Source organism: Idiotropiscis lumnitzeri, chromosome 6, assembly GCF_059441095.1.
Source record: "Idiotropiscis lumnitzeri isolate Australia: NSW breed Sydney's pygmy pipehorse chromosome 6, RoL_Ilum_1.0, whole genome shotgun sequence".
NCBI lineage: Eukaryota > Metazoa > Chordata > Actinopteri > Syngnathiformes > Syngnathidae > Idiotropiscis > Idiotropiscis lumnitzeri.
This window is the reverse complement of record NC_142396.1, coordinates 5,805,466-5,821,878: the sequence shown is the minus strand read 5'-3', so window position 1 is coordinate 5,821,878 and position 16,413 is coordinate 5,805,466. Positions and strand designations below refer to the sequence as shown.

The 16,413-nt window shown below is 40.4% G+C and overlaps 2 protein-coding genes across 10 annotated transcripts; both read right to left on the bottom strand.

Annotated features, from left to right (window-relative positions):
* Positions 1–651: 651 nt before the first annotated feature.
* LOC148334812 (galactose-specific lectin nattectin-like) lies at positions 652–11,127 on the bottom strand. Of its 9 annotated transcripts, XM_088297523.1 has the most exons (11): positions 10,867–11,127; positions 8,081–8,143; positions 7,938–7,965; positions 7,732–7,797; positions 7,457–7,566; positions 2,136–2,198; positions 1,973–2,000; positions 1,793–1,878; positions 1,502–1,633; positions 1,082–1,193; positions 652–1,011 (listed from the first exon to the last, which is right to left on the bottom strand). In XM_088297523.1, exons 6-11 carry the CDS (start codon positions 2,196–2,198, stop codon positions 932–934), a joined length of 501 nt encoding a protein of 166 aa, XP_088153649.1. In that variant the 5' UTR covers positions 7,457–7,566; positions 7,732–7,797; positions 7,938–7,965; positions 8,081–8,143; positions 10,867–11,127; the 3' UTR covers positions 652–931. The 9 variants fall into 9 exon arrangements, with proteins under 9 accessions (XP_088153649.1, XP_088153647.1, XP_088153646.1 ...); XM_088297521.1 differs by having other exon boundaries at positions 8,081–11,127; XM_088297520.1 differs by lacking the exon at positions 8,081–8,143.
* On the bottom strand, positions 7,453–13,763 carry LOC148334811 (snaclec 6-like). The gene is made up of 7 exons (XM_088298060.1): positions 13,701–13,763; positions 13,559–13,586; positions 13,349–13,434; positions 13,076–13,207; positions 12,698–12,793; positions 11,012–11,083; positions 7,453–7,566 (listed from the first exon to the last, which is right to left on the bottom strand). Exons 1-7 carry the CDS (start codon positions 13,761–13,763, stop codon positions 7,453–7,455), a joined length of 591 nt encoding a protein of 196 aa, XP_088154186.1.
* Positions 13,764–16,413: the final 2,650 nt, after the last annotated feature.

Genomic DNA, 16,413 nt, shown 5'->3' with positions numbered 1-16,413 from the left:
CTGTTCTTTTTGAGTCGGTTAAAGACTTAAGGCTAGGGTTACATCACATCAACAATGCACTTCTCAATAGTGTAGACTCCGAGACAGTTTCACAGTACACGCCGGTCCGTGTGAAAGTAGACTTGCACGCTTCTTTGAGACGCTCAACTCTGAACTTAACATGGTTTATAAACCACAAAAAGAACCACAACTGCAACAATGTGTTGTACATAAGGAGTTGACGTAAACACAAAGCTTTGTCATCTTATAGAACAGTTGCAGCAAAATTGAGGTAATGGATACAACGAATAATTTCCGAAAATGCCCCTAATGAGGAACAAACTGAAAGACTCACCCAGGCGCTCCCTGCTCACGATACAATACAATTCAACTTTATTTATATATCGCATTTCACAATAGCTTGAGCTGTCACAAAGCGCTTTCCACATGGTGTAATATAAATTAGCGGGAAATTAGAACACAAATGAAAACATATGCAATAAATACCAGAAGAACAGCAGAATCACAGAAATAGGAACTATATCGGAACAGAGTACTACTTCCATGAGAAATTTAAAAGAAAAAAGGTTTTAAACTTAAACAAATAAAAAAAAAAATATATATATATATATATATATATATATATACGGTGCGGTCACAAATTTTTCCATCTTCATTTCACTCAATAGACTCACCAAGTTTCTCATGGAGTGTGTAGGGAAAAATAGACAAGCATGTTTTGATGCAGACAGATTCCTTTATTGACCCGAGAGGATTCTCTGTGACATTACAGATGCGCAGTCAATAATAATCGAGCATTTTGTGAAAAAGTGAGAATTTTATAGTCAACCCCCAAAATATATAGACACCACTAAAGTTTGATACTTTGTCACTGAGTCATCATGATTAGCAAACTCTGTTGTGACAGAAGACAGCACAGTCAGATGAGCGATTAGTGGAAGGTAAAGTGCGCATCCTTGATGCAAACATATACGTCGAGGTCTGTGCAACTCGCAGATTCCCATAATCCATCTGAAAGAAAAAAACTGTAAGTATAACAGCATTATGTTCTGAGCAAACTTTGATTTCTGATTTTACTTACCGCTCTCATCAATCACCACGCAATTACCGGTCGCACTCACAGGCTCTGAATTTGCTACATCAAAGTTGGTGAAATCCTCGTCTGACCCATCCGTCCAAATGTAGTCGTTATCCTGGAAGAAAGTCTCATTTGAGTCAGTCGCATGAAAATAACGTTTGTCACAATTCATCAAACCGATGTTTGATGTCCTGTAAAATTTGGTAGGAATTTGTAGGGCAAGGTCAGGTGAATGGACTGTTCAAGGTTTTACAATTTATCCCTAAAGAACAAAAATGGACCTGAAGTCCTCCGAGTGATTTATTTGACCTCATTGCTTTAATCTGGGGAAAAGATGGAGACTGGAGGACACATTTATTTTCTAAGCGGCAAACATTTGTTTCCTGAAATACCAGCGACAGTATTGAATCAAACATATTTCACCGTAATTGCATCATGAAGTCCAATCCATGCTTCAGCGTCGTCACCACCGGCCCGAATCAATTCAAGAACAAATGCATTTTCCAGGTCATTGTGGATGGAGACCAGATTCCCACCAAGAATGTTGCAGACGGCCTATTGGAAAAAAAGTAAAGTGGATTTCACTGATTTAAATACGCCAGACAGTTGGCAAGATATTTTGACTACGAATCTAAGTCTTCATTCAGCAAGCAGATTGGAATAGCCGTAAACTGGTCTGGTTGGGAACGACATCACATGTATTTCTTTCCATACCTCTGAATCTGCAAAGGACCTTGAGTCATCTTGAAAGATGTAACATTTGCAGTCCAACTGAGTCCAGTCTTTAGGACAGTTCGCGCCTGCAACACATTTTCAGGAAGAATACATGACAAGTTGAATGAAAATGTGAAAAATCGTGCATTTGTATAAAAGTAATGGGTCTAAGCTACCAACCTTTCAAAAAGGTTGCAGGATATGACCACTGTGAATTAAAAAAAAAAACGAAAACACATTATTATAACATGACTGCAGAACTGAAACATGAATACACTAAAATATAAAGCACCCAAAAAAACATAAAAGTATGTTCAAGTCAGTGGGTGAGATTCGGACTTACGTATCCAGTGAGCATTCCACTGATCCCGAAAAGAAGGAACAACGAGCGATGTGCAAATGTCATCTGCAATGAAAGAAACACATGAAATATTTCCAAATGAGGATGAAAAAATGTGTTAATTTACCTTTGCAGCTTTGATGCTAAGAATGACGACAAGCCGCTTTATATATGTTCTGTCGACAGTCTTGGAATGTTGAAGGTGCAGATTGTGTCAAAGTCACATCACACGCAAAAAGAAAATAACCCAAAGCAAGAACATACCCAATAATTAAGTAGAACAATTTTTCCATGTGAATCAATGACTTCCGGGACCAAAAATTCCACAAGCATTGCCATTTAACTTGTTCACTGCCATCTCAGGTAAGATTCATGGATTATTTGGGCTTCTATATCCGTCAATGGCAGCGAATGAGTTCAAAGCATCATGGTAATGGAGCAAGGGGAAACATTTTCTCAAATGAATGGAAGCAAATACAAGTGTGAGATGCAAAGGTGATACTGACAGCACTTCGGCAGTGAAAATTTGGATGCTAAAAGTTTCTGTTTACTGTTGTCATTTATGCTAAGTTAAGTACACGTTATTTCACGGGCAAGTCATTGCCGATGATCAACGACTCAGGTAATGACCAATCATGGTTCATCTGTTTTCTGAAGCTGCGCCATGATTAGTCACTATCTGTGGTGCCCTTTTAGATGATTAGCTCATATTCAGCAAACGCAGCATGAATCAGAATTTCATGTTTCGACAAGTGGGCCAGCATAGAACATAGACATTTCGGGGGTTGACTTCCCCTTTAAACAGAGCGCTGAGATTTTTTTTTTTTAATGCTTTCCGGCCAAATAATTGAAACGTAAACTTGACAGTCAATACATTGATGGTTGCAGGTGTATTGTAATGTTTGGTGGGAATATTATTGCTACATAAATGTCCTGTTAGGTAGCTTAAATCATGATTGAAATGACATTAAGTTAAATGTGTGGTGCATATATATATATATATGTGCATATATACATAATTTTCTTTTTCATTTAATCTTTACAGTTTGGATTTTTGTTGACTCAATGTACCGACAGAAGGAAGCTTTTTCAACTGGATCAGTCGCATACCAATCACTTGAGCATAATTGTACTTATTGCAAAAGTTAGCGTCGTCCCATTCTTTTGTGTCTTACTATGTGGAGGTTTTGGGTGTGTCAACAGTATGGGGTAAGTGCGTCATCACATAAGTAAAATTTGAGGGTGATGACACGCGAAAATAACTGCAAATCAAAGTAACTTTGTGTATTCATTATTTTTCCTCTCTTTTTTATGCATATTGTTTTTTTTCTTTTAGAAATGAATGAAATAAAGAGAAAAATATTCATAATGATACAGTAGTGAACGGAATGGGGTTCTCCATTGACTTGAATTGCTACTGTGTTTGGTTACGCGTCTTCACCTTTCACGCTTTGCCTGCAGCAAACCACACAAAGAAAGTATTAACTACAATAAGTAAGAGCAGTAACAAATGCCAACTAATTGCAGTTTGTTGATGACATTCAGGAATTCATAGCAGCATAATGATACAATAAAGAGAATGATGTGCTGTTGATTTGGCTGCTAAAAATCCAGTTTCCCAGTCAGTTCTCAGCAAGCGCTTTTCAGCTGTGCACTGTTCCCAGGGTTGTTTTTATCAGATCTTTTTAATTTAACTTAGTTTATTGTCTTCTCCAATAATATTCATACACTGAAATATTTCAGAATTTGTGTTGATCTGATTTGTTGCACTTTAGACGACAACTGAACAAACACATTTTTGAAGCTTTGTAGATGCAATTATTCCCCATTCTTGCTTGCTGTACAGCTTCATTTGCTCAACAGCCCGGGTTAATTTTTATGGTTTGGAAGATAACTTGAAAAATGTATTCCAATACAGTCATCCGTTTCCTGTTATAAAATGTGTTTCGAAACGTCGTCCAAGTACAATAATATTAACATAATGCAACTTGAATACTTTGAATTACTTTGGATTACGCCACCTCCCACCCCCAAATTCAAACAAACAAAATATTATGTCTATTTTTACATTTTTTTCTAGATAGATAGATAGTGTATGTTTATTGCTTGAAATAACATCAGCGATCAGACAGACACAGCAATCCTTTTTTATCTAGCTTACTCCGCACATGCATACGTGTAACTGGTCCAGTGTCAACTGACTGTAGTTCTAAACGTCCCCACTAGGGGGTGCTAATACACTGTGGAACAGCTGTGAAATCCCGATTCACATCTACCTGTCCTGGTTAATACCTCCCCTATTCTCACCATCGCACTATAGAACGAAAACAGCCGATGCCTGTCACTTGCAGCCCTTATGGGAGACTTTTGTTATGACGGATGGATGATGATGATGTATGTGTATTTGAAATATTTACCCAATACATTCTGGGAGCAACTCCTCTTCTGATTTAGAGTGTTGGGACTCGTTAGGCCCCTAGCTGTGGTATTCAAAAATATGTAGTCATTCCACTTTGCTGAGTATGGATTACCTTTCTCTCAAGTGTGCAGTGCTTTAAAGGGGGCTTGTTTTCACTCATAAGAGTGGGAGATTCTGCTGACCATGCAAACACGTTTGTACACCATTTCCGTGACACCAAGTCCCTAAGACGACTACAAAACACGACAGGAGAAGATTAATGATATTTTGTCAGGATACAGTTCCTCCATCGGACCGGCTGCAAATGGTGCAAAAGCAGTGGTCCCCAACCGGACCGTACCGGGGCGCGGCGGCAGGGGCGCCAAACAACTATTTGCACTCACAATCACACTAAGGGACAATTTAGTGTTCAATCAAGCTTTCATGCATGTTTTTGCAATGTGGGAGGAAACTGGAGTACCCGGAGAAAACCCACGCAGGCATGGGGAGAACATGGAAACTCCACACAAGAAGGCCGGAGCCAGAATCGAAACCTGCACCTCTGAACTGTGAGGCCATCATGCCACCCCCATTACTTTATTTAAAAAAATAAAATAAAACTGACTCAAGGGTTGAAGAACACCCGCACAACTTTCAGGGTGGCAACTCTATCATCTGAGCCAGCCCAATCATATTGCTACATATGGCAAAAATAATCCAAGTTATTTATGACGGATCCTAAAAATCACTTTCAGTGTATTGCAATTTGCTGTTGTTGAGGTGCTGTTGAAGGGTTGTAATTAGCGTGCCAAAGTCAAAATTAAATAATGCTATTTACTGGCACGGATTTGCGTGGGTTGGAACCAGTCAAGCAAGTGATACATAACTGTTGTGTGCATGCTATTCAGGACTTGCCGGAATTTTCTTCCTCCTTCGCTAACAAATGTCTCCGTGATCCTTTGAGGATGGTCCAATACAGCAACAGGTGTCGGTATGGCAATGCGCACCTGTACTCTTTTATTCATGGTGAGTAGCGAAAAACATCTTATAAATTATGAACATTGTAAATAACATTTTACAGCTGAGGTTGTTACTAAAGTGCTCTATAAATGAAGTTCATTTCTGAAAAATGCTTGGACCCCGCACCCAGGTGCCAGGCCAGATGACTGACTTTTGCGTAATTCCGATTTTCTCCAGGAATTCCTTTCCACATTTACCCCCGTCTCTCTAAGGGAACACATTGAATGTTTATCCGCGTTTTATGATGAATATTTTGGCATTGTAATTTTTTTGGGGGTGGGGGGGAAATAAATCATCGCTCCCCCAGTGCTCTGAATCATTGTAGAAATCAATTTAATGCATTATTATTATTATCTTGATAAGATTATTATTATTATTTTTTTTTTATTTGTAGAGCTGTTAAATCGTCCCACTGGCCGAACGATTGGTGGTGGGAAGGAATCTACGGCCCCCCCAATCAATGTGGGGCCACATTTCATACGATGCTTCCCTCCATTGACAATTTACATGTACCGCCGCTACGTTTCACAAAGAAGTCTAATGGTATTGTTTTTAACATAGCCCTGAAATGATAAGACAATGTCACACAATTTGGAAAAAAAAAGAAAAAAAATTTCATTTCATGACAGATTACGCGAGTGACACCTAATTGGACGAACCAAATGGGGCAACTAATGAACCACTCTTTCTGCCATTTTCCCTTTTTTTTTTATTTCCTGTGATCTTGAAAATTCCGGTCGTTTTGACATGTTTATTAAGTTTTGGGGGACAGACCAGTATTTGGGAATGGGGTTATCATTTGTAGAATAATTAATTGGCCATTGCTTTAATTTGTAAGGTTTTTAGCTATTCCTTGTTTTGGGACAGATATGAACAATGTCATGTTCAGAGATTGACTTGTGTTTTTCAGTCCCTGGACCTGGTGGATGAGCGGAGCCTCCAGTGCACACTTGCTTGACATTTCCATTAGCTGGGTATAAAGGTGCCGGAGAAGTGGAAGCAAGTCGCCGGATTATTGCTTGGTTCCTCAGTCGATCGTGTGCTTCTCTTGTCCCCCATGTAACTTCGTCTACCGTAAGTAATTCTGATTTTAGTATTTCGTCCCTTTGTTATATTTGTTTGTCTTTTCTTATGTCGTTGGGACTTATTTTTGTTTGTTATAGTCACCAGCTTATCTTAGTTAGTTGTTCACTGCGCTTCGTTACATGAATTTTTTTTTTGGTCACTTCTTCCAGCATTTAACTTCCAAGTTTCTCTGCCCATCTACTTGCGTTACTTCTGTATTTGCATCAGCCTGATGCTGATGTAGTTATTGTTTTGGTTGCTTTGCATGTATTCATTGCTCACTTTCATGTGCTCCCTTGTTTCAATAAAGTTTTGTATTTACTCAAGTTTGTCTTGCTTGATGCAAATATAATGTGAGGGAGTTGCACAGTCAAGACTGAGCCACTCTCCAGCTCAAATAAAAAAATATTTCAGTTTTACAGCATTACATAATCACACTTCAACCACTGATTTCACTTACTCGATTGTTCTATCAAGACACAGTCCCCAACGTTGGGATTTACAGCTGCAAAGTTATGGAAATCCTCAATTTTGCCATCAGTCCATGTGAAGTCACCATTCTAGAAGTGACATTTCACGAAGTTACACTTGACTCAAATCGATGACCACCATCACGTGTTTGTATGTATGTATATACATCTGCTGATGTTTTTCTTTCTTCCAATGTTTGCTCTTTATCCTGTGGTGTTTATATGTTCAATAAATCAACCAATCACTGAAAGCCCTCAAATATGTGCCAACATCTTTAAACTGGTGACAAGATTGAGTACACATTCCTTTTCGTACTGAAATGCAAGTGACAGGAATCGATCAAAAATATTTTAGCTGGTCATTGTTTCACCTGAAGCACGGATTAGTGGGATCACCCGTTAGATTCAGTTGTTGAAGAACTGCAATTTCCAGGTCACTGTGGATGGAGACCAGATTCCCACCACGAATGTTGCAGACGGCCTTGATGGGACAGGGGAGAAAACAAGAAGTGAATTTCACTCAATCAGATACGCCAGGCAGTGTGCAAGATATTTTGACTTCTGGTCAAAATGTTGGAACACCAGACAAATGGTTCACTGTTTGTATAAGCAGTTGATTAATCGAGGACAATATTGTCTTCCATACCTCAGCATCTGCAAAGCTCCTTTCTTCATCTTGTAATGTAACAGTTACAGTTCAACCGAGTCCAGTCTTGAGGACAGAAAATGTTTGTAGCAAAATTTTTTATAAGTTCGGCAGAAAAGGAGACATGGCAATCAAATGTGTTGTTAATAACGAGAAAACAATTTAGTGGTTCATTGGAAAAGTGTGACTGAGTCAAAGCTACCAACCGGTCAAAATTTTTGAAGGGAAAGACCGCTGAAGAAGAAAAGCATGAGGTTAAAATCATGAACACTGAAACAACTGAAGACAACAATAACATCTGACACATTGCAAATATTTGCTAAAGTCAGCGGGTGAGATTTTAACTTACAACTCCAATCACCAGTCCACTGATCCCACAAAGGAAGAGCACCAAGTGAGGAGCAAATGACATCTGCATAATATTGAAATATACTTCAGAATTCAAGTGTTCAATCTACCTGCCATGCATGTTTTTGGAATGTGGAAGGAAACCAGAGTACCCGGAGGAAACCCACGCAGGCATTGGGAGAACATGCAAACTCCACACTGGAAGGCCGGTGCTGTGATCGAACCCACGACTGCTGTTGTCTTTCACTGTGAGGCCATCGTGCTAACCAGTCGTCCACCGTGCCACCCCTCCGTTTTCAAAAGTTGCTATAGTAGTGCTTATGGTTTGTGAAACGGGGAGGTTGTAATCAATATTGTCCCTGACATCATCTGCACCGAAAAGTTCAGAATTTGCTTTCAACAGCCGTGCTGGCAAATGGCCTACCTCCCCCAAATCAGATCCATCACTGTTACAATCACTGAATATTACATCTTTTTCACTTTGAGGGATAACTGCAATGGTGCATGCCTTCTCAGGACCATCACCTACACCCACTGCAGCCCGGCCCACGGCAACAACACCATCGTCAAGTTTGCTGACGACACGACAGGGGTCGGTCTGATCTCGGAAGGTGACGATAGGAGGTCCAGAGACTGACGGCTTGGTGCGAGGACAACAGACTGCAACTCAACATTGCAAAAACAAAGGAGATCGTCATCGACTTCAGGAGGAACAAGACGGTGCCGCCCCCCCTTTGCATCGAAGGCATGTGTGTGGAGAGGGTCCACACGTTCAAGTTCCTGGGAGTACAGCTCTCCGATGACCTTTCTTGGACACACAACACCACAGCAGTGGTAAAGAAGGTCCACCAGCGTCTGCACTTCCTGAGAGTCCTCAGGAAATTCAACCTGGACAGGAAGCTGCTGCTGGCCTTCTACCACTCGTCCATCGAGAGCCTGCTGACGTACTGTGTCTCCACCTGGTACGGCGGCTGCACTGAGGCGGACAGAGTGAGGCTCCAGAGGACAGTCAAAACAGCGCAAAGGATTATTGGCTGCCCTCTCCCCTCACTGTCGGACATCTACACCACCCGGTGCCTCAGAAGGGCTCTCAACATCGTCAAAGACAATACCCACCCAAACTCACACCTGTTCGACCTGATGCCCTCTGGCAGGCGCTACAGGTGCATCAAATCAAGGACCAATAGACTGAGAAACAGTTTCTTCCCAAGAGCCATCTCCATTCTAAACTCACACACACACACGACCACCCGTACCTTGCAGAACAGCAATGTGATGTGTTTTTATATACCCTATTCAGTATTATTTTCCATTGCACTAACTATTCTCTTATTTATCTAATTTATATATTTATCTGAATTATTGTTGTATTGCACTGGAGAGGGGAGCTCTCTTATCTCGTTGCACACTTGAGTACAATGACAATAAAGGGATTTCTGATTCTGATTCAAAGTGACTCTCCAGGAGATTAAAAAAAGATTACTTAGATACAGCAAGAAATTTGTATGCATAGACCTATGTGTGCACCTAGCTACTGTACACTATGCTACAGGGGTCACTATTGTGACCGTGCCTGTTTGCTCATTTTGCAAACACACCAATCACATTTGAACAATTGCAAATTCATATGTAATAACCAAACAACCTCAAGATAATGTGTCCCGAAAATCATTGTTCTATGAATGTTTAAACATACTTTTCGAACCTTTTTTTAGGAGGATTTGAGGCCGCCATCCTCTTCTCAAAGGGCAATCAGGAGGTAAACTTTGGTCATGTGACAATTTATTCCAAACATGCACCACTTCATACATATCATCCCAACACTGTATTCTGTCAATATTTACTCAAAATAATTTGAAAGATTACTCAGTAATTTATTTAGAGCCCTATAAATTCAATTACTCTTGTTGATCACAATTGTAACCGGCGGGTTGAAATGGGTTGACTCGGGTTACACAATTCTCACTTAATTAGCTATTAAAAAAACAAGTAACCTTCATTGCTACTCTTCTGTCTTTGAGAAACAAGTTCTGGAACACTGTGAATTACTGGGAACAGTCCTCTTTAACTTATGAGGAATAGTTCAGTAATTAGCATTTAATTGGCGGCATGCCGACAAGTTGGCACATCTGCCGCACATTTCAAAGGTTTTCTTGGGTGGAGTTGGTATCTTCTCCTCGTGCTTGTGTAAGTTTTCTGCTTACTCCAGTTTCCTCCCACACTCCAAAAAACATGCATCCAAGGTGAGGTCCTAAAATTAGGGATAGGCAAATAACGGCAAACTAAAACACTTGCTGAGGGCCAAGCCAACTTGCTAACCTTATCAGGTCAAATCCACTTGGAGCTCATCGCTGCATTGTGCAGGAAATAAGAATCTGTGTTTTTTTGAGGGGGGAAAAAATACCTTAAATTTTGTAGAGTACATTTTATTTGACTAGATTTGGTCCCAGTCACCAGAGTAAAGTTTGAGTAAAACATTCAGTATACAATTCTTACAGTAAATTAAACTGAATATTTTACTTCCAAATTTTACTCTATTTTAACTTTATGACTTGGACAGAAAAGAGCGGAAACGTCTTTGAGTTGGCAACACTTCAGACACGAATCTCTTACTCGCTACCTCGCTTGTCCTAACCTCCACTTCAACCTCCAGAAACCTTGGGAACACTTTAGACATTATTTCAATCTTCCTACCACTGTATTCAATCTTTGCCAAGGAACTAGTGTCACCAATGGTGAGGAAGGTTTGGTGTCTGTATATGATGAAACGATGTACTCATCTCTCACCTTGTTTGACTTTGCAATTAAGTACCATGCCAGGCTTTGGAAGTAGTTCCTCATTGTTCACTGACATCTTGAACTAAGGTGCTTTTCCGCTCACCTTACAACAACTCCACCAAAAGAATGAGGCAGTCCGTTTCTAAAAAAGTACTGTAACGCTGTACTCCCTGTGGGTGATGAGTGTTATTCCGAAATCGGAGTTCGTGGGTGAAAGACCAGCACACTGAGAGGGAATAGGTACACATAAGACTTTTATTCGCCAGTCGGCTCGCTCTTCCCACGCGCCCCTCCCGTCGCACACTCACGCTAGTTCCTCTTTGCACTCCATATCCCTCCGCCAATACAACACAACAATAGTTCCCCTAAATAAGAAATAAAATAGATCGATACAAATATAGACATCCTAGTGAAAATAAATCATCTTACAGTACTTTCATTTTTTTTACCCTGCCAGGCTTGTCTAAAGAATTTTACTTCAGTAAAAGTAATAGTATAAGAATATATAAAAAAAATAACTTCTATAGGAGCTAAACTCAAGCAGTAGAATATTACTTCAGCAGACGTCTGGAAGTATTTGTGCTTGTGCATTTGAAGAAAGCATTTAGAAAAAAGTTGATTCAAGTTTTGATTCTCAAGGGTAGAGTCGGGGTCAAAAAAGAGGCTGGACAAACTGGTGAGGAGGGCCAGATCTGTCCTGGGCTGCTATGGCGAAACAGTCATCAATGCTGGACAATCAGGATTAATCTTGCTGCAAAGTGTCACCTTACCTCTGTAAGTCGTGAGTCACTGTTTTTTTTTTTTTATTCAATGGTATTTGATGAAAAAATATTTTAGTCTCATAACTTGGTTTGCACTTGAGATTTCTGGATCATATAGTTTGAAACAGGTAACATTAATTATCCAGGAATTACAATTCCATATCATGTTTGTATCTTTAAAGTACTTTAAGACCCTGTGTTTAACATGTTTTGCCTCAAGCAGCAAGACTGACGAGCTACGCTTTTATTCAAACTTATTTCTGTGACTCCTCTTTGAGATGGGCATTCCGTCCCAGGGATTTTGGGGCTGGATGACAAGAATTTTTTTTTTTTTTTTAAAGGCCGGAGTATGCGAGGACGAAAGTGGGTTTTTGTCCAGAAAAAAATAAAAATAAAATAATAATAATAAAATAAATCAAATAAAGTACTAAATACTAAATTATAAAACAGTATGAAACAAAGTATCTCAACAAACACCAGGAAAACGGGACTTTTTTCTTCTACAACTACGGGAAATTTTCACACGACTTTAGGCACAAATGCTCTGCCTTGCACCACACACAAATGCCCATCGATCCACAGATGATTATTTTTTAATTATTATTTTGGTTATATACGATAATATATTGTTATATTTTCATTTGAATGATTTTTAAGTTTTAAGTCTGAAGCAATACTCAGTAAATTTGAAAATGAGTGTGTAAAAAATATAAAAACGCAAATTTTGATGCAGACAGACCACTTCATTTATGAGAGAGATGCTCTTGGACGTTACAAATTTGTTGTCAATAACAGTTGAGGATTAGAGAAGAAATGGATCGTTGATAGTCAACCCAAAAATACTAAGACACCACCAAAGTTTGATATTATCTCATCAAGTCATCGTGATGATGGGAATCCGGCGTTACTGAAGGTAGGATGGTAAGATTAGTGGAAACGGTGCGCTTGCTTGATGCAAACATAATGTGTCGTAAGTGCACAAGGAAAAGGCACCCACGTTCCACCTGTAATAAACAATTATTTAAGTCTTACAGCATTTTATTCTTATCACACTTCAACCACTGATTTCACTTACCGACTGGTTCCATCACTAGACAGTCTAAAGGCACGGGGGTCGATGAAATAAAATTACGGAAATCCTCAACTGTGCCATCAGTCCAAATGAAGTCACCATTCTAGAAGTGACATTTCACGAAGTTACACTTGACTCAAATCGATGACCACCATCACGTGTGTGTATGTATGTATATACATCTGCTGATGTTTTTATTTCTTCCAATGTTTGATATTTATCTTGTGCTGTTTATATGTTCAATCAATCAATCAATCACTGAAGGCCCTCAAGTATGTGCCAACATCTTTTAAACCGGTGACAAGATTGAGTACACATTCCTTTTCGTACTGAAATGCAAGTGACAGGAATCGATCAAAAATATTTCAGCTGCTCATTGTTTCACCTCAATTGTATCATGGAGACCAATCCAGGGCGTAGAAGTAGGATTACCCACGATAATCAATTGTTGTACAATCGCATTTTCCAGGGCATTGTGGATGGAGGCCAGATTCCCACCAAGAATGTTACAGACGGACTGATGGGACAGGGGAGTAAACGAGTTAATTTAATTTCACTCGATCAGATATGCCAGGCAAGATATTTTGACTCAGGGTCAAAATGTTACAAGACAAATGGTTCACTGATGATATAAGCAGTTGACTTTTGTCTTCCATACCTCTGCATCTGCAAAGGTCCTTATTTCATCTTGGTAAATGTAGCAGTTACAGTCCAACTGAGTCCAGTCTTTAGGACAGAAAATGTCTGCAGCAAAATTTAGATTTTTTTGCAGAAGAAAAGGAGACGTGTCAATCAAATGTGGCATCAATAATGAGAGAACAATTAAATTGTTCATTGGGAAAAGTGTGACAGAGTCACAAATACCAACCTTTAGAAACTTTTGAAGGGAAAGAGCGCTGAAGAAAAAACGCATGCGGTTAAAAAAAGACTGAACACTGAAACAACTGAAGACAACAATAACTTCAGACACCTTGCAAATATTTAAGTTCACGGGTGAGATTTAGACTTACGACTCCAGTCAGCAGTCCACTGATCCCACAAAGGAAGAGCAGCAAGTGAAGAGCAAATGCCATCTGTATAACATTGAAATATACTTAATAATTCTCACAAAAAGAAAATCGGGACTTAATTTTCATCTGAAATAGTGAATGCAGTCAACGTTGAAAGCATCACATAAAATAGAGTTTGAAAAGGACTATGTCATTTACCTTTGAAGTCCCGATGTTTGATGCTGAGGACGACAATGACGATTCCTTTTATATGTTTGTTGCCAGTCAACAAATGATCGTTCTGTCATGTGATGAACTAAATCAAGTTACACAATTCACACTTAGTTAGCAATGAATTCTCATTGCTTTGTCTTTGAGGAACAAGTTTTGGAACACAGTGAATTACTGGGAGTAGTCTTCCTTTACTAATGAGGAATAGTTCAGTAATTACCGTTTAATGGCGGCATGCCAACTAGTTGGCACATCTGCCTCACATTTCAAAGGTTTTATTGGGTGTTGTTTGTATCTTGTCCCTGTGCTTGTGTGAGTTTTCTCTGGTTTCCTCCAACACTCCAAAAACATGCATCCAAGGTGATGAAGACTTAAAATTAAATTAAAACTTTTTTAACGAGGCCACGTGAGTAACTGGAAAACGTGTCGAGGGCAAAGCCAACTTGCAAACCTCAGCTTTGTCCATATTATTTTTAATGGATTGAGAAAAAGCAGATTGTCTTGCTTCAATAAATTGCTGTGTGTCGACATAGTACGTATTGTTGACTTATAATAAACCCAATACGTACACAAACTGTAGATTTGTCTGTAGTGTTATCAAGTCAAATCCTCTTGGCGCTCGTCCCTACACAATGCGGGAAATAAGAATGTTGCTAACTTTTACAATCTGTGTTGTCAATTTTTTGGTCTTTTTTTGGGTCTTTTTCCTCCTCTCTTTTTCCTCCTCTCTGCCTTCATTCACACAATATGTAACCTGCCACACCAGAGACAATAAAATATTGGACCTTTTCTATGCCAACACCAAGGAGGCGTACACATCACTGCCCCTCCCCCCGCTGGGCAAAGCTGACCACAACTTGGTTGCTCTCCTGCCTGTGTACAAACCTCTGGACCGCAGGCAGCCAGCTGTGACACGCACCGTTAAGCGATGGTCCGGAGAAGCCGAGGAGGCCTTAAAGAACTGTTTCAACACAACTGTGTGGGAGGTATTCAGCGAAGCTCACGGTGAGGACATTAATGGTCTAACAGACACAATTACAGACTATATTAACTTCTGCATGGAGAACACCATTCCCACCAGGATTGTAAGATGTTTCTCCAACAACAAACCCTGGATCACACCGGACATTAAAGCTCTCCTAAAGGAGAAAAAGAGGGCTTTTGTGTCAGGCGACAAGGACGAGCTGAAGAGAGTGCAACGTCAGCTTAGAAGGAGGATCCGAGAGGGGAAAAAGCCCTACAGGATGCGGATGGAGGAACAACTGCAGCGGAACAATGCCAGGGATGTCTGGAGGGGCCTGAAGACCATCTCAGGCCACGGACAACCAGGTAAGACCCAGGAAGGTGGGGGGCTTCAGTGGGCAAATGAGTTGAACCTATTTTTCAATAGGTTTGATCAAATGCCTGATCCCGCTCAGGCTCCCCTGCTGCAGCCCCCACCAACCCCTCCTGCCACTGCGAACGCTCAAGCCCTTGCTGTGCTACGTTTGCTTTGCAAACTCATGTGACAAATAACAGTCAACCTAATGAAGATGTGCGTGCGGCAATTGAGCGTCGTTTCTACGTAGACAATTGGCTGAAAAGTTTACCATCAGTCGAGAAAGCTAAGTCACTAGCCAACAAACTACGAGATTTGCTGGCAGAAGGTGGATTTGAACTCAGGCAGTGGGCAACCAGTCACCCAGAAACGCTTGAACACCTTCCCGTTGAGTGCGCATCGGAAAGTACAAAACTTTGGGTCACTCAAACCCATCATGACCCATCTGACATCGCAGATCCCGATCCCATTACACCAAATACACTCTTGACGGGGCGGCATGATTCATCTCTGCCACAGGTGGTGTACCTCGAATCCGATCTTCTGAGCAGGAAGCGTTGGAGACATAGTCAAATTCTCGGTGACCAGTTTTGGAAATGCTTCACACAAAATCACCTGCCCGCCTTACAAACTCGTAACAAATGGACAGAGGACAAGGATGACCTCAGGGTCGGAGCTGTGATGATGTTGGTGGACCCACAGTCTCCGAGAGCCCTTTGGCTTGTCGGAATAGTTAAGACTACTATACAGGGAAGAGACAATAGGATCCGACCGGCAGAGGTTCGCGTGAATGACAAAATTTTCGTAAGACTGATGTCTCGCCTCATAAAGTTGCCCGCCTTTCCACCAGAAGAAGACAATTAACTGGCTTCAAGGGATACAAATCTGCTTCTCAGATTTGGGGGCGGCTGTTAAAAAGGTCAGGTTGTTTTGTAGTATGCCGTTGTAGCACCCTCTGGTGGCTGGCCTGTTCATACAATTGAATTTTAGATGGGCATGTTTTTAGCCACCTATTTTAGGACCCACGAAAGGTAACAGACAAGGGATGTACAGTCATTCTCTCCGAAGCCATCCAACCACAAGGTGTGCGTGCATTAGCATGTAAGTGACCCAACATAAAATATCCTTTTTTGTGGGAACGTGATTTGTTTGTGGGCATTTCAGTTAATGTTGCTTGTGCTGTTT